The sequence below is a fragment of the Oncorhynchus clarkii genome, chromosome 1, assembly GCF_045791955.1.
Source record: "Oncorhynchus clarkii lewisi isolate Uvic-CL-2024 chromosome 1, UVic_Ocla_1.0, whole genome shotgun sequence".
NCBI lineage: Eukaryota > Metazoa > Chordata > Actinopteri > Salmoniformes > Salmonidae > Oncorhynchus > Oncorhynchus clarkii.
Genome location: NC_092147.1, coordinates 89,596,051 through 89,623,193, shown reverse-complemented (window position 1 = coordinate 89,623,193; position 27,143 = coordinate 89,596,051). Strand labels below are relative to the sequence as shown.

At 44.6% G+C, this 27,143-nt stretch overlaps 1 protein-coding gene across 1 annotated transcript in view; it reads right to left on the bottom strand.

Moving 5' to 3' along the window:
• Window positions 1-27,143, bottom strand: part of LOC139411176 (ryanodine receptor 2-like) — a 338,127-nt gene that overhangs the window by 96,533 nt on the left and 214,451 nt on the right. Inside the window, exons 63-73 of the mRNA XM_071157129.1 lie at window positions 25,825-26,063; window positions 23,788-23,869; window positions 19,643-19,773; window positions 18,788-18,915; window positions 7,757-7,952; window positions 4,059-4,299; window positions 3,672-3,759; window positions 3,196-3,288; window positions 2,196-2,366; window positions 1,987-2,046; window positions 1,307-1,657 (exon numbers count right to left, since the gene is read on the bottom strand). Coding sequence (XP_071013230.1) covers window positions 1,307-1,657; window positions 1,987-2,046; window positions 2,196-2,366; window positions 3,196-3,288; window positions 3,672-3,759; window positions 4,059-4,299; window positions 7,757-7,952; window positions 18,788-18,915; window positions 19,643-19,773; window positions 23,788-23,869; window positions 25,825-26,063 — 1,780 coding nt within the window. The remainder of the gene's footprint in view (window positions 1-1,306; window positions 1,658-1,986; window positions 2,047-2,195; window positions 2,367-3,195; window positions 3,289-3,671; window positions 3,760-4,058; window positions 4,300-7,756; window positions 7,953-18,787; window positions 18,916-19,642; window positions 19,774-23,787; window positions 23,870-25,824; window positions 26,064-27,143) is intronic.

Sequence of the window (27,143 nt, the reverse complement as noted above, 5' to 3'; positions counted from 1 at the left end):
ACCTCTTGAACTAAGACTGTCTCTGTCCTGTAGTGGGCACCGAAACCAGATTGGAATTATTCAAAAATACAGTTGGCACTTAAGAAATAATTTAGCTGTTTGAAAACCAATTTTCCCCAGAATGTTGCGTAAGAATGGACGGTTAGAGATCGGCTGAAAATTGCTAAGAGCTGAAAAAAAATCTAGATGACTTTTCTTAAGAAGGGCGTTTCACCATGGCAGGTTTTTAGTGCCGTGGGGAAAGTGCCTATGAAAGGGGAGTGATTAACAATAGATTCCACTTCTTCAGATATGTCATTTGTTTTGAAGAAGGTGGTGGGGATCGAGAAGGCAGGTAAAAGACTTAAGTTGTGATTGCACTTTCCTGAGCACGTCTGTGTCAACCAGAGAAAATCTGTCCATATTGCCTTTGAGTGGTAGGCTACGGCTCATAACATACTTCTCACGAGTTCTTGCTCGACTGATACCCAGCCTAACGTTAGTTATCTTATCTCTGAAATATGCCGTCGGAAAAGTTCACAGAGGTTTTCCTGCGGTAGGATTTATCAGTCCATCAATGGTCGAGACTGAGCTCGTCTGGCATTTTCTAACGGCCTTGTTATATATCGTGGCGGCAGGGTAGCCTAGTGGTTAGAGCATTGGACTAGTAACCAGCAGGTAGCCTGGTGGTTAGAGCGTTGGACTAGTAACCAGCAGGTAGCCTAGTGGTTAGAGTGTTGGGTTAGTAACCAGCAGGTAGCCTAGTGGTTAGAGTGTTGGGCCAGTAACCAGCAGGTAGCCTGGTGGTTAGAGCGTTGGACCAGTAACCAGCAGGTAGCCTGGTGGTTAGAGAGTTGGACTAGTAACCAGCAGGTAGCCTAGTGGTTAGAGCGTTGGACCAGTGACCAGCAGGTAGCCTGGTGGTTAGAGAGTTGGACTAGTAACCAGCAGGTAGCCTAGTGGTTAGAGTGTTGGACCAGTAACCAGCAGGTAGCCTGGTGGTTAGAGCGTTGGACTAGTTACCGAAAGGTTGCAAGATCGAATCCCTGAGCTGACAATGTAAAAATCTGTCGTTCTGCCCCTGAACAAGGCAGTTAACCCACTGTTCCTAGGACATCATTGAAAATAAGAATTTGTTTTTAACTGACTTGCCTAATTAAATGCCTAGTTTTTTTATATGCCAACTTGCTGTCTCAGAATATCATAATGGACCTTTAACTTTCTGCAATTTCTCTTTAATTGATTAGATGAACAGATCTGGGAAACAGGCTAAGAGTTACAGGCTAAGGGTTAAGGGTTAAGGTTGTGAGGATCATGGGCTACCCACCAACGCAGTATTACACCCATACATGCTCTGCCCTAAGGCCCCCAGGTGACCCTCTCGAATCCTGGACGTGCCCAGGATATCAGTGGCTCTACCCGGGGCATTGCCCTGCCCCTGCCCATGGTGCATCACATAATCCACAGACGAGGCCTTCTTGATGCCTGCCCGGGTGGTCCTGGGAGGCCGGTGGGTATAGCTACTCTCCATAGTGGCAGAGCGCTTACGGGCGCCAGCCAGACGCTTGTGCCCGCCGGGCATCTCTAAGGCCGGAGGTTTGGAGGCCTGCTGACTCTTCATCCATTTCATCACTATGATCAACTTCTTCACCAGCTTTTTGAAGTGGAACACTCGGTACTGAGGATGGTGACGGAGGAGGAAGGGTGGCGGTGGACATGCAGACATGCAGAGAGAACGGTCAGATGGAGACAGAGAGACAGAGAGAGATGGTGAGCTGGAGGAATGGAGGGAGACGGGACATGCAGGTTTATGAAAGACAAATGAAACCTCTCTTTGTCTTTTTAGGTCTAAGACTTAACTTCATCCAAATTGACTTCTTATTGGGTGAAGTATCGAGTCAGCTTATACAACGTATAGTACTACAAGGCTGTAGCATGGTGTAGATGAGTATGGGGGAGTACATGCTGATGATGTCACAACTGAGACCGTAATTAAGTAGTGGTCACCTTTCCCTGCAGGTGCAGGTTGTTTCTGATGATCTCCCGCACCTCGTCCTCTGTGTCTTTCTGTTGACAAAACATCAAAGAAACACTGATTCATAGGGTTGACTGTAGCAAACAGGGGGCCCATGGAATCTGGGCTGTTTTACTTACTCGGGAGTTAAAGAATACCAATGAGACACCTTACCGTTTCATTAGAGACTTAAGTGATTTACCTGACTGAAGCGGATCTTGGCCAGAGCGATCAGTTCCTGGTCTCCTGGAGCGCAGATATTCAGTCCTACAGGAAGTAGTCTCTTCAACGCTGCTACAATGAGGCTGGTCTGCATGGAGTAGCGATCACCCTTCCTCTTCATCTTCTTCCTCTCCTGGTCAGACACGGCTCCCTAGAGGGGAGACACCAGGTGACAAGTCAACAAGTCAGCAGCGCCACCTGGTCTCACTACTGGTGTCCCCCAGGGCTCTGCACTAGGTCCTCTTTAATGTCTCACTACTGGTGTCCCCCAGGGCTCTGCACTAGGTCCTCTTTAATGTCTCACTACTGGTGTCCCCCAGGGCTCTGTACTAGGTCCTCTTTAATGTCTCACTACTGGTGTCCCCCAGGGCTCTGCACTAGGTCCTCTTTAATGTCTCACTACTGGTGTCCCCCAGGGCTCTGCACTAGGTCCTCTTTAATGTCTCACTACTGGTGTCCCCCAGGGCTCTGTACTAGGTCCTCTTTAATGTCTCACTACTGGTGTCCCCCAGGGCTCTGCACTAGGTCCTCTTTAATGTCTCACTACTGGTGTCCCCCAGGGCTCTGCACTAGGTCCTCTTTAATGTCTCACTACTGGTGTCCCCCAGGGCTCTGCACTAGGTCCTCTTTAATGTCTCACTACTGGTGTCCCCCAGGGCTCTGCACTAGGTCCTCTTTAATGTCTCACTACTGGTGTCCCCCAGGGCTCTGCACTAGGTTCTCGATAATGTCTCACTACTGGCTCTGTACTGGGTCCTCTCTTGTTCTTTCTGAACACCAAGCCACATTTCAGGTCAAGAACAACTTATCCATTTAATTATGTTCAGTCATCACAACTTACTGTGCAGTCTTCTTCATATTTGGGGGACAAAGCTCTTTGACTTATATATGCCATACAGAGTCATAGTACACCTAAATTGTACATATCAATGTCAAAATAAAGAAAATCACGCTCAAACCATCTATATAACATCACTTGCCTTGGACATCTTTGACTTGGTGTCTGTGATGAGGAAGGACATATTGTTGATCTCATTCTGAACCACAAAGTTCTGCTCCTCCCGTTTAAAATTCTGCAGTGGAAGAAATAAAATATTTCAGTGTTGGATGTTGCCAAGGATTTATGCAAATGTGGCCTGCAGCCTGACAGGGGACTTGGAGAAGAACAGACACACATGAACACTCTAGAGATACATCACCGTCTTCTAGTTCTCGCTGCCAGGCAAGCAAATGTAACATGTATTTATTGCAGAAAGAAACGCTGAAGAATTCCTAGAATTGAATGGGATTTTAATAGGAGTGTAGAGCGCACTCTCAGAGTGTAGAGCGCACTCTCAGAGTGCCTTGGTGACGACCAGTAGAAACTATCCCAGAGTGATTAGGACATTAAATGTTTCCTGGAAACTGTTACAGTGATGTGATGATTGATATGTGACATTGTCTCTGTGTAGCTTACATGAGACTTGGACCAGAATATGAAGACCTCTGCTACCATGCGGAAGAGCTCCTCAGCCTCAGGGTTCGATTCTTTCAGCCATTTGGCCCTAAGATAAAAACACATTGCAAACAAGTTACAGTATTCAGTTGGATAAAACAGTCAGACCACTAGAAACAAGTTACAGTAGACTTTAAGTTGGATAAAACAGTCACAACAGCATAAACAAGTTACAGAAGACATTCAGTTGGATAAAACAGTCACACCAACAGCAGCAACTGGCATCACATCTTTAACAACTTTAAAAAACACTTTGCTTATTGATCCACACACTCCTCTCACTTTACCCACTGGTCCTTTACCTGTTGTAGTCAGCAACATGGAGGAGAAGGAAGTATGTCTAGTTACCTGTTGTAGTCTACAAAGCGGATGAGTAGCGGATAAAAGGCATAGAGGTCTCTGATCAGGATAGTAAACTCATCCAGGATGAGTAGTTCAGCCTCAGACATCTCCCCTCGTCCCTCGGCCTTCATCTGTTCCTCATCCTGCAGTACGGTGGCAGCCTTCTTCCTCAACTTCTCCATCAGCGGCAGAAAGTGGGTCTTCAACAGCCCCCCCTTTGCCTTACCAATGATTGGCTGAGAGAACACTGGAGGCGAGGACAGAATAGAGAAGGACAGTTAGAGAGAGAGACTGGTGGGAAACAACGATGGTGGTGTTTCACTCTAGATGATTTTACAGTTTGTTTTCTCATTTAAACAACGATGGTGGTGTTTCACTCTGGATGATTCTACAGTTTGTTTTCTTATTTAAACAACGATGGTGGTGTTTCACTCTAGATGATTTTACAGTTTGTTTTCTTATTTAAACAACGATGGTGGTGTTTCACTCTGGATGATTTTACAGTTTGTTTTCTTATTTAAACAACGATGGTGGTGTTTCACTCTGGATGATTCTACAGTTTGTTTTCTCATTTAAACAACGATGGTGGTGTTTCACTCTGGATGATTCTACAGTTTGTTTTCTCATTTAAACAACGATGGTGGTGTTTCACTCTGGATGATTCTACAGTTTGTTTTCTCATTTAAACAACGATGGTGGTGTTTCACTCTGGATGATTCTACAGTTTGTTTTCTTATTTAAACAACGATGGTGGTGTTTCACTCTGGATGATTTTACAGTTTGTTTTCTTATTTAAACAACGATGGTGGTGTTTCACTCTGGATGATTCTACAGTTTGTTTTCATTTAGAAACAATGCATTTTGGTTGCTGTGTCCCGTGACATCAACACATGATCACCACCACATGCAGTAACAACACGTATCCCGTATGGGAAACTGCTTGGTCATGTGGGTGACCTATGCTCCTAGGGCATAGAAGGGTTGAAGACAAGTAAAGTCTGGGTAACCTCTGTGTTTCTGAGCACCCACCCACCTGCCGGTCAACCAATTCAGGCTTCCCCGTCGATCAACATGCAATTTTAGCATTTAATTTGTTCTCGACCAATTACTACTCTTCCTGGGGTTCAAACAGGAAACAAAACAACAAGTAAAATATATAAAATACATTATACGCATAATATAATATACACAACACTACCTAACACTACATAACACCACAGAAAACTACATCATCTCCTGCCTCTGCCTCACGCTTCAGAGATGGCTCCGGCCCTATAAGCCGTTCCTGCTGGAACAAGCCAAGGATTCGGTCAAGGTCACCCACCTATATAATACAATACATTATACAACGTTACAATACAAGATATATAGAATGGCTTTGTCTATTCACAGTCGCCGTTGTGCCGTAAGATGTTCTTCTATCTGGTTTCTGAACGTGTTTTTATTTCTAGCTTGAGTTACCTGGGGTGGCAGAGTGTTCAATGTAGACATGTTTCTAACACTGAGCATTTCCCAGCCTCTTGTTCTGGACCTGGGAACTGTGAAGAGACCCTCTGACTGCATATCTTACGATGTAACGATGAGAGTCTGAACTGTGAAGAGACCCTCTGACTGCATATCTTACGATGTAACGATGAGAGTCTGAACTGTGAAGAGACCCTCTGACTGCATATCTTACGATGTAACGATGAGAGTCTGAACTGTGAAGAGACCCTCTGACTGCATATCTTGCGATGTACCGATGAGTGTCTGAACTGTGTGAGCCAACTGCTTAAACATAACTAATGGGGAGTTCTGTACCTTCAACACATCAACACCTCAACACCTCACACACAGACCAATAGTGATGCAGTCAACACATCAACACCTCAACACCTCACACACAGACCAATAGTGATGCAGTCAACACCTCAACACCTCAACACCTCACACAGACCAATAGTGATGCAGTCAACACATCAACACCTCACACACAGACCAATAGTGATGCAGTCAAACACATCAACACATCAACACCTCACACACAGACCAATAGTGATGCAGTCAACACATCAACACCTCAACACCTCACACACAGACCAATAGTGATGCAGTCAACACATCAACACCTCACACACAAAGACCAATAGTGATGCAGTCAACACATCAACACCTCAACACCTCACACACAAAGACCAATAGTGATGCAGTCACTCTCTCCTCTACTTTGAGCCGGGAGAGATTGACATGCATGTCATTGACATTCTTCCTCCGTGTACATCTAAGTGCAATGCGTGCTGCTCTGTTCTGGACCAACTGCAATTGACCTATGTCCTTCTACATGACCACACAACTGGGCAGTAGTCCAGGTGCTACAAAATCAGGGCCTGTAGGACCTGTCTGGTCAACCGAGATGTCAAGAAAACAGAGCGACGTCTTCTCATGGCCTGTTTCCATTGATCATCCTTGAGATGTTTCTCCAACTTGGATTGGATTCCACCTGCCTTAAATTCTATTTATTGGACATGATTTGAAAAGGCACACACCTGTCTATATAAGGTCCCACAGTTGACAGTGAATGTCAGAACAAAAACTAGGCCATGAGGTCGAAGGAATTGTCCGTAGAGCTCAGAGACAGGATTGTGTCGAGGCACAGATCTGGGGAAGGGTACACCAAAACATTTCTGCAGCATTGAAGGTCCCCAAGAACACAGTGGCCACCATTATTCTTAAATGAAAGAAGGTCAGAACCACCAAGAATCTTGTTTCTAAAAACCCTGTTTTTGCTTTGTCATTATGGGGTATTGTGATGTCATTATGGGGTATTGTGATGTCATTATGGGGTATTGTGATGTCATTATGGGGTATTGTGATGTCATTATGGGGTATTGTGATGTCATTATGGGGTATTGTGTGTAGATGGATGAGGGTATTGTAGTGATTCCTACGTCGAAGATGTGAAAAATATTTGTTGATCTGCCGAACAACCTGACGACACACTTGGAACAGTTCTATCTTTCCTGTATATTCTATAACCACGTTTAGCTACTGCTGTATCAAAGGACTTATTGATCTTTCCTGTATATTCTATAACCACGATACAGTTGCATTAAAGGACTTATTGATCTTTCCTGTATATTCTATAACCACGTTTAGCTACCGCTGCATCAAAGGACTTATTGATCTTTCCTGTATATTCTATAACCACGTTTAGCTACTGCTGTATCAACGGACTTATTGATCTTTCCTGTATATTCTATAACCACGTTTAGCTACCGCTGTATCAACGGAATTATCTAAGTGTGTTTCAGAGATGGCCAGAATATGAATGTGTTCTGATGTTAATTGCTAATTTCAAGGACCTTGTTTCTCTATTTTAGTCCTTTTCTGGGTTGCTTGATTGTTTTTAATGATCCGAGGTAGACATGTCCATGACATTTACTTTTGACTCAATGCTACTGAGTGGCCTGCCCACAGTGGGCTTCTTCCTAAGGCAGACAGTTTTCAGTACAAACAGTGGAATTCAATTCTCTGTGCATGTATGACTATTGCTGACGATCCCCTCTGACACACACACACACACACACACACACACACACACACACACACACACACACACACACACACACACACACACACACACACACACACACATAACAACCAGGACATTGACAAGCAGGCTGAAGTGCTTTTGACCTTGTGGTAGATAGAAGGTGTGTCTCTACCTGCAAGCCGCTTCATCCAGGCCCCCTCGTCGATCCCCAGGTTATTATAGATAATCTTCAGGATGTTGCCCAGTAGACTATTCATGTGGTCTGAGGTGAGGTGAGTACAGCAGCTGTCTGCAGTCTCTGGAGGGTTGTTCTCTGGGCCGTGCTCCCACCAGTGAGACATGTAGCTGCATAGCATGGGCAGCACCACCTGAGGATAAGGACAGGGGGGAGGAATGCTCATGTTAAATGTTTAAGTAATGTTGTCTTTTCAATCATGTTCTTATCTCTTGTAAGCTCAGGGATCCAGACCAACATTTTCCCCTGGTGTCACTGGGGCCACCAACGTTTTCAGTTGGTGGCATCAGCCCACGATTTGGTGGCACCAGCCCATGATTTGGTGGTACCAGCCCATGATTTGGTGGCACCAGCCCATGATTTGGTGGTACCAGCCCATGATTTGGTGGTACCAGCCCATGATTTGGTGGTACCAGCCCATGATTTGGTGGTACCAGCCCATGATTTGGTGGTACCAGGTGGTACCAGCCCATGATTTGGTTGTACCTGTCAGGATTTGGTGGTACCAGCCCATGATTTGGTGGTACCAGCCACCATTATAAAGTCATTATTAAGTCATTACTAATCATTATTAAGACATTATTCATCATTATAAAATAATTATTAATCATTCTAAAGTCATTATTAAGTCATTACTAATCATTATTAAGTCATTATTCATCATTATAAAATAATTATTAATCATTCTAAAGTCATTATTAAGTCATTACTAATCATTATTAAGTCATTATTCATCATTATAAAATAATTATTAATCATTCTAAAGTCATTATTAAGTCATTACTAATCATTATTAAGTCATTATTCATCATTATAAAATAATTATTAATCATTCTAAAGTCATTATTAAGTCATTACTAATCATTATTAAGTCATTATTCATCATTATAAAATAATTATTAATCATTCTAAAGTCATTCGTAAAGATTTATTAAAAGGTGTAATTGATGACTCACATAGTATTCAATAAATAAGTCCAAGCTGGAATGATTTAAAATATTCTGATATGCAACCTAATCCAGTGATTGTCATACATTTGATAAGCAACCTAATCCAGTGATTGTCATACATTTGATAAGCAACCTAATCCAGTGATTGTCATACATTTGATAAGCAACCTAATCCAGTGATTGTCATACATTTGATATGCAACCTAATCCAGTGATTGTCATACATTTGATAAGCAACCTAATCCAGTGATTGTCATTCATTTGATATGCAACCTAATCCAGTGATTGTCATACATTTGATATGCAACCTAATCCAGTGATTGTCATACATTTGATAAGCAACCTAATCCAGTGATTGTCATACATTTGATAAGCAACCTAATCCAGTGATTGTCATACATTTGATATGCAACCTAATCCAGTGATTGTCATTCATTTGATATGCAACCTAATCCAGTGATTGTCATACATTTGAGGCTGACAATCAGGTTATTTCTGTTATATTTTACTCTCAAAACATTATTTAACATACAGTATTTGTATTTATTATGGATCCCCATTAGTTCCTGTCAAGGCAGCAGCTACTCTTCCTGGGGTGTATTATGGATCCCCATTAGTTCCTGCCAAGGCAGCAGCTACTCTTCCTGGGGTCTATTATGGATCCCCATTAGTTCCTGCCAAGGCAGCAGCTACTCTTCCTGGGGTTTATTATGGATCCCCATTAGTTCCTGCCAAGGCAGCAGCTACTCTTCCTGGGGTTTATTATGGATCCCCATTAGTTCCTGCCAAGGCAGCAGCTACTCTTCCTGGGGTTTATTATGGACCCCAATTAGTTCCTGTCAAGGCAGCAGCTACTCTTCCTGGGGTTTATTATGGATCCCCATTAGTTCCTGCCAAGGCAGCAGCTACTCTTCCTGGGGTTTATTATGGATCCCCGTTAGTTCCTGCCAAGGCAGCAGCTACTCTTCCTGGGGTTTATTATGGACCCCCATTAGTTCCTGCCAAGGCAGCAGCTACTCTTCCTGGGGTTTATTACGGATCCCCATTAGTTCCTGCCAAGGCAGCAGCTACTCTTCCTGGGGTTTATTATGGATCCCCATTAGTTCCTGCCAAGGCAGCAGCTACTCTTCCTGGGGTTTATTATGGATCCCCATTAGTTCCTGCCAAGGCAGCAGCTACTCTTCCTGGGGTTTATTATGGATCCCCATTAGTTCCTGCCAAGGCATCAGCTACTCTTCCTGGGGTTTATTATGGATCCCCATTAGTTCCTGCCAAGGCAGCAGCTACTCTTCCTGGGGTTTATTATGGATCCCCATTAGTTCCTGCCAAGGCAGCAGCTATTCTTCCTGGGGTTTATTATGGATCCCCATTAGTTCCTGTCAAGGCAGCAGCTACTCTTCCTGGGGTTTATTATAGATCCCCATTAGTTCCTGCCAAGGCAGCAGCTACTCTTCCTGGGGTTTATTATGGATCCCCATTAGTTCCTGCCAAGGCAGCAGCTACTCTTCCTGGGGTTTATTATGGATCCCCATTAGTTCCTGCCAAGGCAGCAGCTACTCTTCCTGGGGTTTATTATGGATCCCCATTAGTTCCTGCCAAGGCAGCAGCTACTCTTCCTGGGGTTTATTATGGATCCCCATTAGTTCCTGCCAAGGCAGCAGCTACTCTTCCTGGGGTTTATTATGGATCCCCATTAGTTCCTGCCAAGGCAGCAGCTACTCTTCCTGGGGTTTATTATGGATCCCCATTAGTTCCTGCCAAGGCAGCAGCTACTCTTCCTGGGGTTTATTATGGATCCCCATTAGTTCCTGCCAAGGCAGCAGCTACCCTTCCTGGGGTTTATTATGGATCCCCATTAGTTCCTACCAAGGCAGCAGCTACTCTTCCTGGGGTTTATTATGGATCCCCATTAGTTCCTGCCAAGGCAGCAGCTACTCTTCCTGGGGTCTATTATGGATCCCCATTAGTTCCTGCCAAGGCAGCAGCTACTCTTCCTGGGGTTTATTATGGATCCCCATTAGTTCCTGCCAAGGCAGCAGCTACTCTTCCTGGGGTTTATTATGGATCCCCATTAGTTCCTGCCAAGGCATCAGCTACTCTTCCTGGGGTTTATTATGGATCCCCATTAGTTCCTGCCAAGGCAGCAGCTACTCTTCCTGGGGTTTATTATGGATCCCCATTAGTTCCTGCCAAGGCAGCAGCTATTCTTCCTGGGGTTTATTATGGATCCCCATTAGTTCCTGTCAAGGCAGCAGCTACTCTTCCTGGGGTTTATTATAGATCCCCATTAGTTCCTGCCAAGGCAGCAGCTACTCTTCCTGGGGTTTATTATGGATCCCCATTAGTTCCTGCCAAGGCAGAAGCTACTCTTCCTGGGGTTTATTATGGATCCCCATTAGTTCCTGCCAAGGCAGCAGCTACTCTTCCTGGGGTTTATTATGGATCCCCATTAGTTCCTGCCAAGGCAGCAGCTACTCTTCCTGGGGTTTATTATGGATCCCCATTAGTTCCTGCCAAGGCAGCAGCTACTCTTCCTGGGGTTTATTATGGATCCCCATTAGTTCCTGCCAAGGCAGCAGCTACTCTTCCTGGGGTTTATTATGGATCCCCATTAGTTCCTGCCAAGGCAGCAGCTACTCTTCCTGGGGTTTATTATGGATCCCCATTAGTTCCTGCCAAGGCAGCAGCTACCCTTCCTGGGGTTTATTATGGATCCCCATTAGTTCCTACCAAGGCAGCAGCTACTCTTCCTGGGGTTTATTATGGATCCCCATTAGTTCCTGCCAAGGCAGCAGCTACTCTTCCTGGGGTCTATTATGGATCCCCATTAGTTCCTGCCAAGGCAGCAGCTACTCTTCCTGGGGTTTATTATGGATCCCCATTAGTTCCTGCCAAGGCAGCAGCTACTCTTCCTGGGGTCTATTATGGATCCCCATTAGTTCCTGCCAAGGCAGCAGCTACTCTTCCTGGGGTCTATTATGGATCCCCATTAGTTCCTGTCAAGGCAGCAGCTACTCTTCCTGGGGTTTATTATGGATCCCCATTAGTTCCTGTCAAGGCAGCAGCTACTCTTCCTGGGGTTTATTATGGATCCCTGTTAGTTCCTGTCAAGGCAGCAGCTACTCTTCCTGGGGTTTATTATGGATCCCCATTAGTTCCTGCCTACTGTGGAATAGAGTTCCATGTAGTCATGTAGTACTGTGGAATAGAGTTCCATGTAGTCATGGCTCTATGTAGTACTGTGGAATAGAGTTCCATGTAGTCATGGCTCTATGTAGTACTGTGGAATAGAGTTCCATGTAGTCATGGCTCTATGTAGTACTGTGGAATAGAGTTCCATGTAGTCATGGCTCTATGTAGTACTGTGGAATAGAGTTCCATGTAGTCATGGCTCTATGTAGTACTGTGGAATAGAGTTCCATGTAGTCATGGCTCTATGTAGTACTGTGGAATAGAGTTCCATGTAGTCATGGCTCTATGTAGTACTGTGCACCTCCCATAGTCTGTTCTGGACTTGGGGACTGTGAAGAGACCTCTGGTGGCATGTCTTGTGGGGTATGTATGGGGTGTCTGAGCTGTGTGTGAGTAGTTCAAACAGACAGCTCTGTGTATTCAACATGCCAATACCTCTCATAAATACAAGTAGTGACGAAGTCAATCTCTCTGCCACTTTCAGCCAGGAGAGATTGACATGCATATTATTAATATTAGCTCTCTGTGTACATCCAAGGACCAGTCATGCTGCCCTGTTCTGAGCCTATTGCACTTTTCCTAAGCACCAGAACGGTCTAGTAAGGGACTGCAAACCAAAATGAAAGTCACCACCCATTGCTATGGGACCCCTAAAGAGAGATAGATATTACAGGCCCCAAGGAAGAGAGAAGGTAGTTTATGAAGGATTAAGGGCATACACATTCATCAGGGTACCCTTGTCATTCTGTCACCATCCGGATGCTATCACACATCTACCATCCGGGTCAATATGCAAGTTAGAACGTTTGAAAGACATCCTTTTTTTGCAATTAGAATGAGGACACCCTAGGAACCTTTGCCACCTGGAGAGAACACCTGACCCACCTGGAGAGAACACCTGACCCACCTGGAGAGAACACCTGACCCACCTTTAGAGAACACCTGACCCACCTGGAGAGAACACCTGACCCACCTGGAGAGAACACCTGACCCACCTGGAGAGAACACCTGACCCATCCATCTCTGTCTCCATTTCTTAGATTCTTCTGCGTTCAAATGTGTCTCCTACAACATTGCCACGTCACAGTTAAGAGATTTCAAATGCACCAGAATTATACACCTCTTAAATGGTATTCTGAATTCCTTTATGATTCCAACTCACAAGTCTTATCTTATTTTCTATGCTGTCCATTGAGGTAGTGGTATTCATTTGACTGCACAGATCTGTACCTGTACCCTCAGAGCCTGGACAGACTGGAATAACATGGTGAACTGGTCTACCAGACAGAACAGACTGTAATAAACATGGTGAACTGGTCTACCAGACAGAACAGACTGCACAGATCTGTACCTGTACCCTCAGAGCCTGGACAGACTGGAATAACATGGTGAACTGGTCTACCAGACAGAACAGACTGTAATAAACATGGCCAACTGGTCTACCAGACAGAACAGACTGTCATTAACATGGTGAACTGGTCTACCAGACAGAACAGACTGTAATAAACATGGTGAACTGGTCTACCAGTCAGAACAGACTGTCATAAACATGACCAACTGGTCTACCAGACAGAACAGACTGTCATTAACATGACCAACTGGTCTACCAGACAGAACAGACTGTCATAAACATGGTGAACTGGTCTACCAGACAGAACAGACTGTCATTAACATGGTGAACTGGTCTACCAGACAGAACAGACTGTCATAAACATGACCAACTGGTCTACCAGACAGAACAGACTGTCATTAACATGACCAACTGGTCTACCAGACAGAACAGACTGTCATTAACATGGTGAACTGGTCTACCAGACAGAACAGACTGTCATTAACATGGTGAACTGGTCTACCAGACAGAACAGACTGTAATAAACATGGTGAACTGGTCTACCAGACAGAACAGACTGTCATTAACATGGTGAACTGGTCTACCAGACAGAACAGACTGTCATTAACATGGTGAACTGGTCTACCAGACAGAACAGACTGTCATTAACATGGTGAACTGGTCTACTAGACAGAACAGACTGTCATTAACATGGTGAACTGGTCTACCAGACAGAACAGACTGTCATTAACATGGTGAACTGGTCTACCAGACAGAACAGACTGTCATTAACATGGTGAACTGGTCTACCAGACAGAACAGACTGTCATAAACATGACCAACTGGTCTACCAGACAGAACAGACTGTCATTAACATGACCAACTGGTCTACCAGACAGAACAGACTGTCATTAACATGGTGAACTGGTCTACCAGACAGAACAGACTGTCATTAACATGGTGAACTGGTCTACCAGACAGAACAGACTGTAATAAACATGTTGAACTGGTCTACCAGACAGAACAGACTGTCATTAACATGGTGAACTGGTCTACCAGACAGAACAGACTGTCATTAACATGGTGAACTGGTCTACCAGACAGAACAGACTGTCATTAACATGGTGAACTGGTCTACCAGACAGAACAGACTGTCATTAACATGGTGAACTGGTCTACCAGACAGAACAGACTGTCATTAACATGGTGAACTGGTCTACCAGACAGAACAGACTGTCATTAACATGGTGAACTGGTCTACCAGACAGAACAGACTGTCATTAACATGGTGAACTGGTCTACCAGACAGAACAGACTGTCATTAACATGGTGAACTGGTCTACCAGACAGAACAGACTGTCATTAACATGGTGAACTGGTCTACCAGACAGAACAGTTGTGCACACCACAGGGGGTTGGTGACACCCTAATTAGGGGAGGAGGGGCTCGTGGTAATGACTGGAGCGGAGTCAGTGGAACGGTATCAAACACATCAAACACCTGGTTTCCATGGTTTCCAGGTGTTTGCTGCCGTTCCTCAGCAGCCTCCTGTGGTGTACATAGTTAGGACAAAACTGCCCAGACCATTATAATAACCATGTCACAGTTGTATTAGGGAAAGGGGGATACCTAGTCAGTTGTATTAGGGAAAGGGGGGAGACCTAGTCAGTTGTATTAGGGAAAGGGGGGAGACCTAGTCAGTTGTAAAGGGGGATACCTAGTCAGTTGTACAACTGAATGCATTCAACTGAAATGTGTCTTTTGCATTTAACCCTCTGAATCATAGAGGTGAAGGAGTCATTTAACCCTCTGAATCAGAGAGGTGAAGGAGTCATTTAACCCTCTGAATCAGAGAGGTGAAGGAGTCATTTAACCCTCTGAATCAGAGAGGTGAAGGAGTCATTTAACCCTCTGAATCAGAGAGGAGAAGGAGTCATTTAACCCTCTGAATCAGAGAGGTGAAGGAGTCATTTAACCCCTCTGAATCAGAGAGGTGCAGGGGGGGGGGCTGCCATAATCAACATCCACGTCTTCAGCGCCCTGGGAATAGTGGGAGTGGGTTGACTACCTCAGGGGCAGAGCAACATATTTTTACCTTGTCAGGGATTCGATCCAGCAACCTTTCGGTTAATGGCCCAGTGCTCAAACCACTAGGCTACCTGCTGCCAGTGCTGCTCCTTCCTCACAGCGACTAGAGTGTTGCTCTTTCCTCACAGCGACTAGAGTGTTGCTCCTTCCTCACAGCGACTAGAGTGTTGCTCCTTCCTCACAGCGACTAGAGTGTTGCTCCTTCCTCACAGCGACTAGAGTGTTGCTCCTTCCTCACTGAGAGGAAGGAGCTGCTAGTCACTGGGGGGAAGTAGCTGCTAGTCACTGGGAGGAAGGAGCAGCACTCTGTCTCCTGTTAATAACCCACCAGTCTTCTGTTAATAAACCACCAGTCTCCTGTTAATAAACCACCAGTCTCCTGTTAATAACCCACCAGTCTCCTGGTAATAAACCACCAGTCTCCTGGTAATAAACCACCAGTCTCCTGTTAATAAACCACCAGTCTCCTGGTAATAAACCACCAGTCTCCTGTTAATAAATCACCAGTCTCCTGTTAATAAACCACCAGTCTCCTGGTAATAAACCAGTCTCCTGTTAAAAAACCACCAGTCTCCTGGTAATAAACCACCAGTCTCCTGGTAATAAACCAGTCTCCTGGTAATAAACCACCAGTCTCCTGTTAATAAACCACCAGTCTCCTGGTAATAAACCAGTCTCCTGTTAATAAACCACCAGTCTCCTGGTAATAAACCACCAGTCTCCTGTTAATAAACCACCAGTCTCCTGGTAATAAACCAGTCTCCTGGTAATAAACCACCAGTCTCCTGGTAATAAACCACCAGCCTCCTGTTAATAAACCACCAGTCTCCTGGTAATAAACCAGTCTCCTGTTAATAAACCACCAGTCTCCTGGTAATAAACCACCAGTCTCCTGTTAATAAACCACCAGTCTCCTGGTAATAAACCAGTCTCCTGGTAATAAACCACCAGTCTCCTGTTAATAAACCAGTCTCCTGATAATAAACCACCAGTCTCCTGGAAATAAACCACCAGTCTCCTGGTAATAAACCACCAGTCTCCTGTTAATAAACCACCAGTCTCCTGTTAATAAACCACCAGTCTCCTGGTAATAAACCACCAGTCTCCTGATAATAAACCAGTCTCCTGTTAATAAACCACCAGTCTCCTGTTAATAAACCACCAGTCTCCTGGTAATAAACCAGTCTCCTGGTAATAAACCACCAGTCTCCTGTTAATAAACCAGTCTCCTGGTAATAAACCACCAGTCTCCTGGTAATAAACCACCAGTCTCCTGGTAATAAACCACCAGTCTCCTGTTAATAAACCAGTCTCCTGTTAATAAACCACCAGTCTCCTGTTAATAAACCACCAGTCTCCTGTTAATAAACCACCAGTCTCCTGTTAATAAACCACCAGTCTCCTGTTAATAAACCACCAGTCTCCTGTTAATAAACCACCAGTCTCCTGGTAATAAACCACCAGTCTCCTGTTAATAAACAACCAGTCTCCTGTTAATAAACCAGTCTCCTGTTAATAAACCAGTCTCCTGTTAATAACCCACCAGTCTCCTGTTAATAAACCACCAGTCTCCTGTTAAAAAACCACCAGTCTCCTGGTAATAAACCACCAGTCTCCTGTTAATAACCCACCAGTCTCCTGTTAATAAACCACAAGTCTCCTGTTAATAACCCACCAGTCTCCTGTTAATAAACCACCAGTCTCCTGTTAATAAACCACCAGTCTCCTGTTAATAAACCACCAGTCTCCTGGTAATAAACCAGTCTCCTGTTAATAAACCACCAGTCTCCTGGTAATAAACCACCAGTCTCCTGTTAATAAACCACCAGTCTCCTGTTAATAAACCATCAGTCTCCTGTTAATAAACCACCAGTCTCCTGTTAATAAACCACCAGTCTCCTGTTAATAAACCACCAGTCTCCTGTTAATAAACCAGTCTCCTGTTAATAAACCACCAGTCTCCTGGTAATAAACCAGTCTCCTGTTAATAAACCACCAGTCTCCTGGTAATAAACCACCAGTCTCCTGTTAATAAACCACCAGTCTCCTGGTAATAACCCACCAGTCTCCTGTTAATAAACCACCAGTCTCCTGTTAATAAACCACCAGTCTCCTGTTAATAACCCACCAGTCTCCTGGTAATAAACCACCAGTCTCCTGTTAATAACCCACCAGTCTCCTGGTAATAAACCAGTCTCCTGTTAATAACCCACCAGTCTCCTGTTAATAAACCATCAGTCTCCTGTTAATAACCCACCAGTCTCCTGTTAATAACCCACCAGTCTCCTGTTAATAAACCATTCTCCTGGTAATAAACCACCAGTCTCCTGTTAATAAAGCAGTCTCCTGTTAATAAACCACCAGTCTCCTGGTAATAAACCACCAGTCTCCTGTTAATAAACCACCAGTCTCCTGTTAATAAACCACCAGTCTCCTGTTAATAAACCACCAGTCTCCTGTTAATAACCCACCAGTCTCCTGGTAATAAACCACCAGTCTCCTGTTAATAAACCACCAGTCTCCTGTTAATAAACCACCAGTCTCCTGTTAATAAACCACCAGTCTCCTGGTAATAAACCACCAGTCTCCTGTTAATAAACCACCAGTCTCCTGTTAATAAACCACCAGTCTCCTGTTAATAACCCACCAGTCTCCTGGTAATAAACCACCAGTCTCCTGTTAATAACCCACCAGTCTCCTGGTAATAAACCAGTCTCCTGTTAATAACCCACCAGTCTCCTGTTAATAAACCATCAGTCTCCTGTTAATAACCCACCAGTCTCCTGTTAATAACCCACCAGTCTCCTGTTAATAAACCATTCTCCTGGTAATAAACCACCAGTCTCCTGTTAATAAACCACCAGTCTCCTGTTAATAAACCACCAGTCTCCTGGTAATAAACCACCAGTCTCCTGTTAATAAACCACCAGTCTCCTGTTAATAAACCACCAGTCTCCTGTTAATAACCCACCAGTCTCCTGTTAATAAACCACTAGTCTCCTGGTAATAAACCACCAGTCTCCTGTTAATAAACCACCAGTCTCCTGTTAATAAACCACCAGTCTCCTGTCAATAAACCACCAGTCTCCTGTTAATAACCCACCAGTCTCCTGTTAATAAACCACCAGTCTCCTGTTAATAACCCACCAGTCTCCTGTTAATAACCCACCAGTCTCCTGTTAATAAACACCAGTCTCCTGTTAATAAACCACCAGTCTCCTGTTAATAAACCACCAGTCTCCTGGTAATAAACCACCAGTCTCCTGGTAATAAACCAGTCTCCTGGTAATAAACCACCAGTCTCCTGGTAATAAACCAGTCTCCTGTTAATAAACCACCAGTCTCCTGGTAGTAAACCACCAGTCTCCTGTTAGTAAACCAGTCTCCTGGTAATAAACCAGTCTCTACCTCCATAACGTGAGGCATCTGCGTGTAGTGCAGGCCGGACTCAGCAAGATCCATGATCTCCTCCAGAGACTTCTCCAGGGACGGGATGACTGGACACATCTCTCCTACCTGGAAGGGCAGATCTAGAGCTGGGGAAGCAGTGGGGGAGAGAGGAGAGAGAGAGGGAAATGGAGAGAGGGAGGAGGGAGAGAGAGGGTGGAGGGAGAGAGAGGGAGGGTGGAGGGAGAGGGAGAGAGAGGGTGGAGGGAGAGAGGGAGAGAGAGAGAGGGGGTGGAGGGAGAGAGAGATGGAAATGGAGAGAGGGAGGAAAAGAGGTAGAGAAAGATAAAGAGAGGGTGGAGGGAGAGAGAGGGGGGGTGGAGGGAGAGAGAGGGTGGAGGGAGAGAGGATGGAGGGAGAGAGAGAGGGTGGAGGGAGTGAGAGAGAGAGGGGGGAGGAAGGGAGAGAGAGAGAGAGGGGAAATGGAGAGAGGGTGGAGGGAGAGAGATAGAGAGAGAGAGATGGGGAAATAGAGAGAGGGAGGAAAAGAGAGGTAGAGAGAGATAAAGAAAGAGGGTGGAGGGAGAGAGACAGAGAGAGAGGGTAAAGGGAGAGAGGGAGAGAGACAGGGTGGAGGGAGAGAGAGAGAAAGAAAGAAAGAGAGAGGGAGAGAGAGGGTGGAGGGAGAGAAGGTGGAGGGAGAGAGGGAGTAAGAGACAGAGAGATAAAAGGTGATAGTGAGAGAGACATAAAGACTGTATGCAGTCATTCCTCAATTCAGTTTGCAACATTTATACCAAGCTTCTCTCTATCTCTCCATCCAAACCGATCCTGTCTTTGATTCTAAAACACCTGAAGGACAGTTTGCAACAGTACCTGTTCTGTCCCGGGAGCCCTTGGTAATGTAGATGGAGTAGTTGTTGAACTGGTTGAGCTCTGGTTCCAGGAAGGCCACAGGGAAAGCCCCCGAGAACGCTGCAAGACATTCACCTAGGGCTGGACGCTGCCTGCAGGAGGAAGAGGAGGGAGGGGGAGGATGGAGGAAGAGGAGGAGGGAGGGGGAGAAAGGAGGAAGATGAGGAGGGGGGAGGTAGGGGGAGGAAGGAGGAAGAGGAGGAAGGTGCAGGAGGAGGAGGAGGTAGGGGGAGGAAGGAGGAAGAGGAGGAGGGAGGGGGAGGAAGAAGGAAGAGGTGGAAGGGGAGGAGAAGGATGAGGTAGGGGGAGGAGGAGGAGGTAGGGGGAGGAAGCAGAGGAAGGGGGAGGAGGAGAAGGAGGAGGTAGGGGAGCAGGAGGAAGGGGGAAGAGAAGGAGGAGGAGGAAGGGGGAGGATAAGGAGGAGGTAGGGGAGGAAGAAAGAAGAGGAAGAAGGAGGAGGTAGGGGGAGGAGGAAGGAAGAGGAGGAAGGGGAGGAGAAGGAGGAGGTAGGGGGAGGAAGGAGGAAGCGAAGGAAGGGGAGGAGGAGGTAGGGGAGGAAGGAGGAAGAGGAGGAGGAGGAAGGGGCAGGAGGAGGAGGAGGTAGGGGGAGGAAGGAGGAAGAGGAGGAAGGGGCAGGAGGAGGAGGTGGTAGGGGAGGAAGGGGGAGGAGGAGGAGGAGGAGGAGGTAGGGGAGGAAGAAAGCAGAGGAGGAGGAGGTAGGGGGAGGAGAAGGAGGAGGTAGGGGGAGGAAGGAGGAAGTGGAGGAAGGGGCAGGAGGGGGAGGAGGAGGTAGGGGGAGGAAGGAGGAAGAGGAGGAAGGGGCAGGAGGAGGTATGGGGAGGAAGGAGGAAGAGGAGGAAGGGGCAGGAGGAGGAGGTAGGGGAGGAAGGGGGAGGAGGAGGGACAGCTCATGTTCAGGAAGACACTCCTTCTCCAGAATAACTGGTTTAACCCAGTCACATCCTTTACTAGACTTAATGCAATATTAAAATGAGCCACAGAACAAATTATGGTTGTTGTAAATGTATGAAATGTGGTGTCAACATAGTCTGTACAAGGTTCTGGACAGGACACTTTTAGATTGTCATTATCTATCATACTTCCAGTGTCAATCAAAGTAGGGATTTTGAGAAAACGTGAAAAAACATTTAAAAAATTACCTCAGCATATATCAAGTCGTGAATACTTGTCACGTGAATGTTTATTGGTCAGTAGCGACCATGTTGTTTGACATGCTAGCCTGGAAAAACATAATTTGTGAGATCTTGGTCCATGGATACCGTATATCAAGTGTTGTACAGATCGGTCATTCGGAGCCAGAGGAGTAAAGCATTTGAAGTGTTTTTCACTCAATTCTAAATGGAGGGCCTTAAAGTAACACCCCAGAGGAAGTAGCCACCACTATTTTGATGTAATTTCCTGTTCAAGAGAGGAAATGCATATTTAGGTTCCACCTCAGAAGAATGATGAAGGCTACTTATATACAGTACCAGTCAAAAGTTTGGACACACCTACTCATTCCAGGGTTTATCTTTATTTTTAGCATTTTCTACATTGTAGAATGAGACAGAATAAGATATTGAACTATGAAATAACACATATGGAATCATGTAGTAACCAAAAAAGTGTTAAAACTGCAGGATCAGTGTCCCGCCCACGGTGGAACTAACGTAGGCTAATGTGATTAGCATGAGGTGGAGCTAACGTAGGCTAATGTGATTAGCATGAGGTGGAGCTAATGTAGGCTAATGTGATTAGCATGAGGTTGAACTAACGTAGGCTAATGTGATTAGCATGAGGTTGTAAGTAACAAGAACATTTCCCAGGACATAGACATATCTGATATGGGCAGAAAAATTACATTCTTGTTAATCTAACTGCACTGTCCAATTTACATTAGCTATTAGTGAAATAATACCATACTATTGTTTGAGGAGAGTGCACAGTTATGAACTTGAAAATGTATTAGTAAACCAATTAGGCACATTTGGGCAGTCTTGACACAACATTTTGAACATAAATGCAATGGTTCATTGGATCAGTCTAAACCTTTGCACATACACTGCTGCCATCTAGTGGCCAAAATCTAAATTGCTCATCGGCTGGAATAATACAATATGGCCTTACTCTTGCATTTCAAAGATGATGATGCAAAAAAAATACAAAACAACGGTTGTTTTTACTTATTTGTATTATCTTTTACCAGATCTATTGTGTTTATTTTCCTATATTAATTTCACATTTCCACAAACTTCAAAGTGTTTCCTGTCAAATGGTACAAAGAATATGCATATCCTTGCTTCAGGGCCTGAGCTACAGGCAGTTAGATTTGGGTATGTCATTTTAGGAGAAAATTGGAAAAAAAGGGGCGGATCCTTATTTAAACAAATCAGATTATTTAAAGCAGCCACCCTTTGCTTCGATGACAGCTTTGCGCACTCTTTCAACCAGTAAATACTAAATATGAAGAAAAACCCTGAAATCAGTAGGTGTGTCCAAACTTCTGACTGGTCCTGTATATTCACCAATTGGGTGTGGGAATTTCCACGTGGCGTTGATAAACATTAACATTTTGTTGTTCATTGACAGCTGTCAGTGTAGCTAGCGGGCTAACCTTATCCAGCTACTTCATGTTGTCGGTTGTTACGGAGGTTTTTGTTACTACACCGTATTCAACAGATTATCCAGCAGGCTCTATGGCTGGTTCTGGATGTGTCATAGGCATTGGTTTAGAGGAAACTCCCCCCCAGAGGGAATTCACTGGCCTGTCCTGTTATGTCCAACGTTTTGGCATCTTACAGAAATTGAGGATGTAAATAGAAATAGTTAGAAAGAATAACTATTAGACTGTTTGGCTCCATGCCTGTTTGGCTGTTTGGCTCCATGGCTGTTTGGCTCCATGGCTGTTTGGCTCCATGGCTGTTTGGCTGTTTGGCTCCATGGCTGTTTGGCTCCATGGCTGTTTGGCTCCATGGCTGTTAGGCTCCATGGCCGTTAGGCTCCATGGCTGTTTGGCTCCATGGCTGTTTGGCTCCATGGCTGTTTGGCTCCATGCCTGTTTGGCTCCATGGCTGTTTGGCTCCATGGCTGTTTGGCTGTTTGGCTCCATGGCTGTTTGGCTCCATGGCTGTTTGGCTCCATGGCCGTTTGGCTCCATGGCTGTTTGGCTCCATGGCTGTTTGGCTCCATGGCTGTTAGGCTCTATGGCCGTTTGGCTCCATGGCTGTTTGGCTCCATGGCTGTTTGGATGTTTGGCTCCATGGCTGTTTGGCTCCATGGCTGTTAGGCTCTATGGCCGTTTGGCTCCATGGCCGTTAGGCTCCATGGCTGTTAGGCTCTATGGCCGTTTGGCTCCATGGCCGTTAGGCTCCATGGCTGTTAGGCTCCATGGCTGTTTGGCTCCATGGCTCAGACAGAATGAATCAGACAGAATGATAATGGATAAGATCAAATAATAACGGATCAGATCAAATGATGACGGATCAGATCAAATGATAACGGATTAGACAAAATGATAACGGATCAGATCAAATGATAACGGATTAGACAAAATGATAACGGATCAGATCAAATGATAACGGATTAGACAAAATGATAACGGATCAGATCAAATAATAACGGACCAGATCAAATGATAACGGATCAGATCAAATGAGAGCGGATCAGATCATATGATAACGGATCAGATCAAATGATAATGGATCAGACAGAATGATAATGGATCAGATCGAATGATGACGGATCAGATCAAATGATAACGATTAGACAAAATGATAACGGATCAGATCAAATAATAACGGATCAGATCAAATGATAACGGATCAGATCAAATGAGAGCGGATCAGATCATATGATAACGGATCAGATCGAATGATAATGGATCAGACAGAATGATAACGGATCAGATCAAATGATAACGGATTAGACAAAATGATAACGGATCAGACCGAATGATGACGAAAAGAGTGTTGTGTTGAACACTGTTACGATGTTCAACAGTGAGAATCGCAGAATGGTGAACTTACTAAATGACCTCGAGTTGACTGTGTGATTGACTTCCTCTTAATTAATCATCGTGTTCACATTGCATTTCATTTTGACGTTACCTTTCTACGTAGATGCTGTTGTTGGTACCAAGACTATACAGGCTGTTGAGGATCCTGTAACAGGCCACCTGGACATCATCCACTGTGAAGACAACAAGGGAAGTCTCCTTACACAGGGGACCTACAGTATGACATTTACAGGACGGTGTAGTTGGACTACAATAAGACATTAGGGGTCAAACAGGCCTTGGCTTATTTATTGGTACTTTAAGCCAGATAGACATGAAGCCTTTTTAATTAACAATGACTAATTAGGCCTTGTCTTGTGAGATACAGGGATGGCCTTTTTAATTAACAATGAGGCCTTGTCTTGTGAGATACAGGGATGGCCTTTTTAATTAACAATGAGGCCTTGTCTTGTGAGATACAGGGATGGCCTTTTTAATTAACAATGACCAATGAGGCCTTGTCTTGTGTGAGATACAGGGATGGCCTTTTTAATTAACAATAACTAATGAGGACTTGTCTTGTGAGATACAGGGATGACCTTTTTAATTAACAATGAGGCCTTGTCTTGTGAGATACAGGGATGGCCTTTTTAATTTACAATGAGGACTTGTCTTGTGAGATACAGGGATGGCCTTTTTAATTAACAATGAGGGCTTGTCTCATGAGATACAGGGATGGCCTTTTTAATTAACAATGAGGGCTTGTCTTGTGAGATACAGGGATGGCCTTTTTAATTAACAATGAGGGCTTGTCTCATGAGATACAGGGATGGCCTTTTTAATTAACAATGAGGACTTGTCTTGTGAGATACAGGGATGGCCTTTTTAATTAACAATGAGGGCTTGTCTCATGAGATACAGGGATGGCCTTTTTAATTAACAATGAGGCCTTGTCTTGTGAGATACAGGGATGGCCTTTTTAATTAACAATGAGGACTTGTCTTGTGAGATACAGGGATGGCCTTTTTAATTAACAATGACTAATGAGGCCTTGTCTTGTGAGATACAGGGATGGCCTTTTTAATTAACAATGACTAATGAGGCCTTGTCTTGTGAGATACAGGGATGGCCTTTTTAATTAACAATGACTAATGAGGGCTTGTCTTGTGTGAGATACAGGGATGGCCTTTTTAATTAACAATGACTAATGAGGCCTTGTCTTGTGTGAGATACAGGGATGGCCTTTTTAATTAACAATGACTAATTAGGCCTTGTCTTGTGTGAGATACAGGGATGGCCTTTTTAATTAACAATGAGGACTTGTCTCATGAGATACAGGGATGGCCTTTTTAATTAACAATGAGGGCTTGTCTTGTGTGAGATACAGGGATGGCCTTTTTAATTAACAATGACTAATGAGGCCTTGTCTTGTGAGATACAGGGATGGCCTTTTTAATTAACAATGAGGGCTTGTCTTGTGTGAGATACAGGAATGGCCTTTTTAATTAACAATGAGGGCTTGTCTTGTGTGAGATACAGGGATGGCCTTTTTAATTAACAATGACTAATGAGGCCTTGTCTTGTGTGAGATACAGGGATGGCCTTTTTAATTAACAATGACTAATTAGGCCTTGTCTTGTGTGAGATACAGGGATGGCCTTTTTAATTAACAATGAGGGCTTGTCTCATGAGATACAGAGATGGCCTTTTTAATTAACAATGAGGGCTTGTCTTGTGTGAGATACAGGGATGGCCTTTTTAATTAACAATGCCTAAAGAGGACTGGTCTCGTGAGATACAGGGATGGCCTTTTTAATTAACAATGAGGCCTTGTCTTGTGTGAGATACAGGGATGGCCTTTTTAATTAACAATGAGGGCTTGTCTTGTGTGAGATACAGGGATGGCCTTTTTAATTAACAATGCCTAAAGAGGACTGGTCTCGTGAGATACAGGGATGGCCTTTTTAATTAACAATGCCTAATGAGGGCTTGTCTCATGTTTGAGCAACAGGTAAGTGCAGTTTCATCATTGGCCAATAGGTGGTGCTACAAGCTCTCATCAGGCTTTGGTGGATTTGCCCCTATATCAGGTTTTGTTCAGCAAAAAAACAAATGATCCAAATGTGAATTGATCTACTGGTATGCATACATATGAGGTCTTCCCCAAAGAGGTTCTGCCCGATGTGTTCGAACAGGGAGGAGAGGACAGGGAGCAGGGCTACGCTGGTGTAGTTAATGATCTGGGTGACTCCTTTGGGCTGGGAGTGACTGTGAGTGAACTGGCCCTGTTTCAGGTTCTCTAAAGTCTTCTCCAAGTCCTCTGCTGCGTTGTCGAAGAACGCCCTCAACGCCGCCTTCACCGTCTCCAGACCTGTCTTCATCACCGTCCTGGAGAACAGACACGGATTATATTACGATCAGTTGGTAGAGAACGGCGCTGGTACCACCAGGATTGGGCGGCAGCGTAGCCTAGTGGTTAGAGCGTTGGACTAGTAACCGGAAGGTTGCGAGTTCAAACCCCTGAGCTGACAAGGTACAAATCTGTCGTTCTGCCCCTGAACAGGCAGTTAACCCACTGTTCCCAGGCCGTCATTGAAAATAAGAATGTGTTCTTAACTGACTTGCCTGGTTAAATAAAGGTAAAATAAAAAAAAATAAAAAAAAAATTGTGGGTTCGAATCCAGGGGCCACCCATACTTAAAATGTATACACACACACACACACACACACGAGGTGGTTCAGGATAAAATCGTCTGCTTAATGGCACAGATTATTATGAATGGAGATACCCAAGCAACCATTAACTCACAATCACACCAAGCTTTCTCAAATGCACAGATTGTGGGGATGCAGACAACATGTTAAGAGATGGCTGGATTCTAAATCCAGTGGGTAATGGTGAAACAACATGTTGAGAGATGGCCGTATTCTAAATCCAGAGGGTAATGGTGAAACAACATGTTGAGAGATGGCTGGATTCTAAACCCAGTGGGTAATGGTGAAACAACATGTTGAGAGATGGCTGGATTCTAAATCCAGAGGGTAATGGTGAAACAACATGTTGAGAGATGGCTGGATTCTAAATCCAGTGGGTAATGGTGAAACAACATGTTGAGAGATGGCCGTATTCTAAATCCAGAGGGTAATGGTGAAACAACATGTTGAGAGATGGCTGGATTCTAAACCCAGTGGGTAATGGTGAAACAACATGTTGAGAGATGGCTAGATTCTAAATCCAGTGGGTAATGGTGAAACAACATGTTGAGAGATGGCTGGATTCTAAATCCAGTGGGTAATGGTGAAACAACATGTTGAGAGATGGCTGGATTCTAAATCCAGTGGGTAATGGTGAAACAACATGTTGAGAGATGGCCATATTCTAAATCCAGAGGGTAATGGTGAAACAACATGTTGAGAGATGGCTAGATTCTAAATCCAGTGGGTAATGGTGAAACAACATGTTGAGAG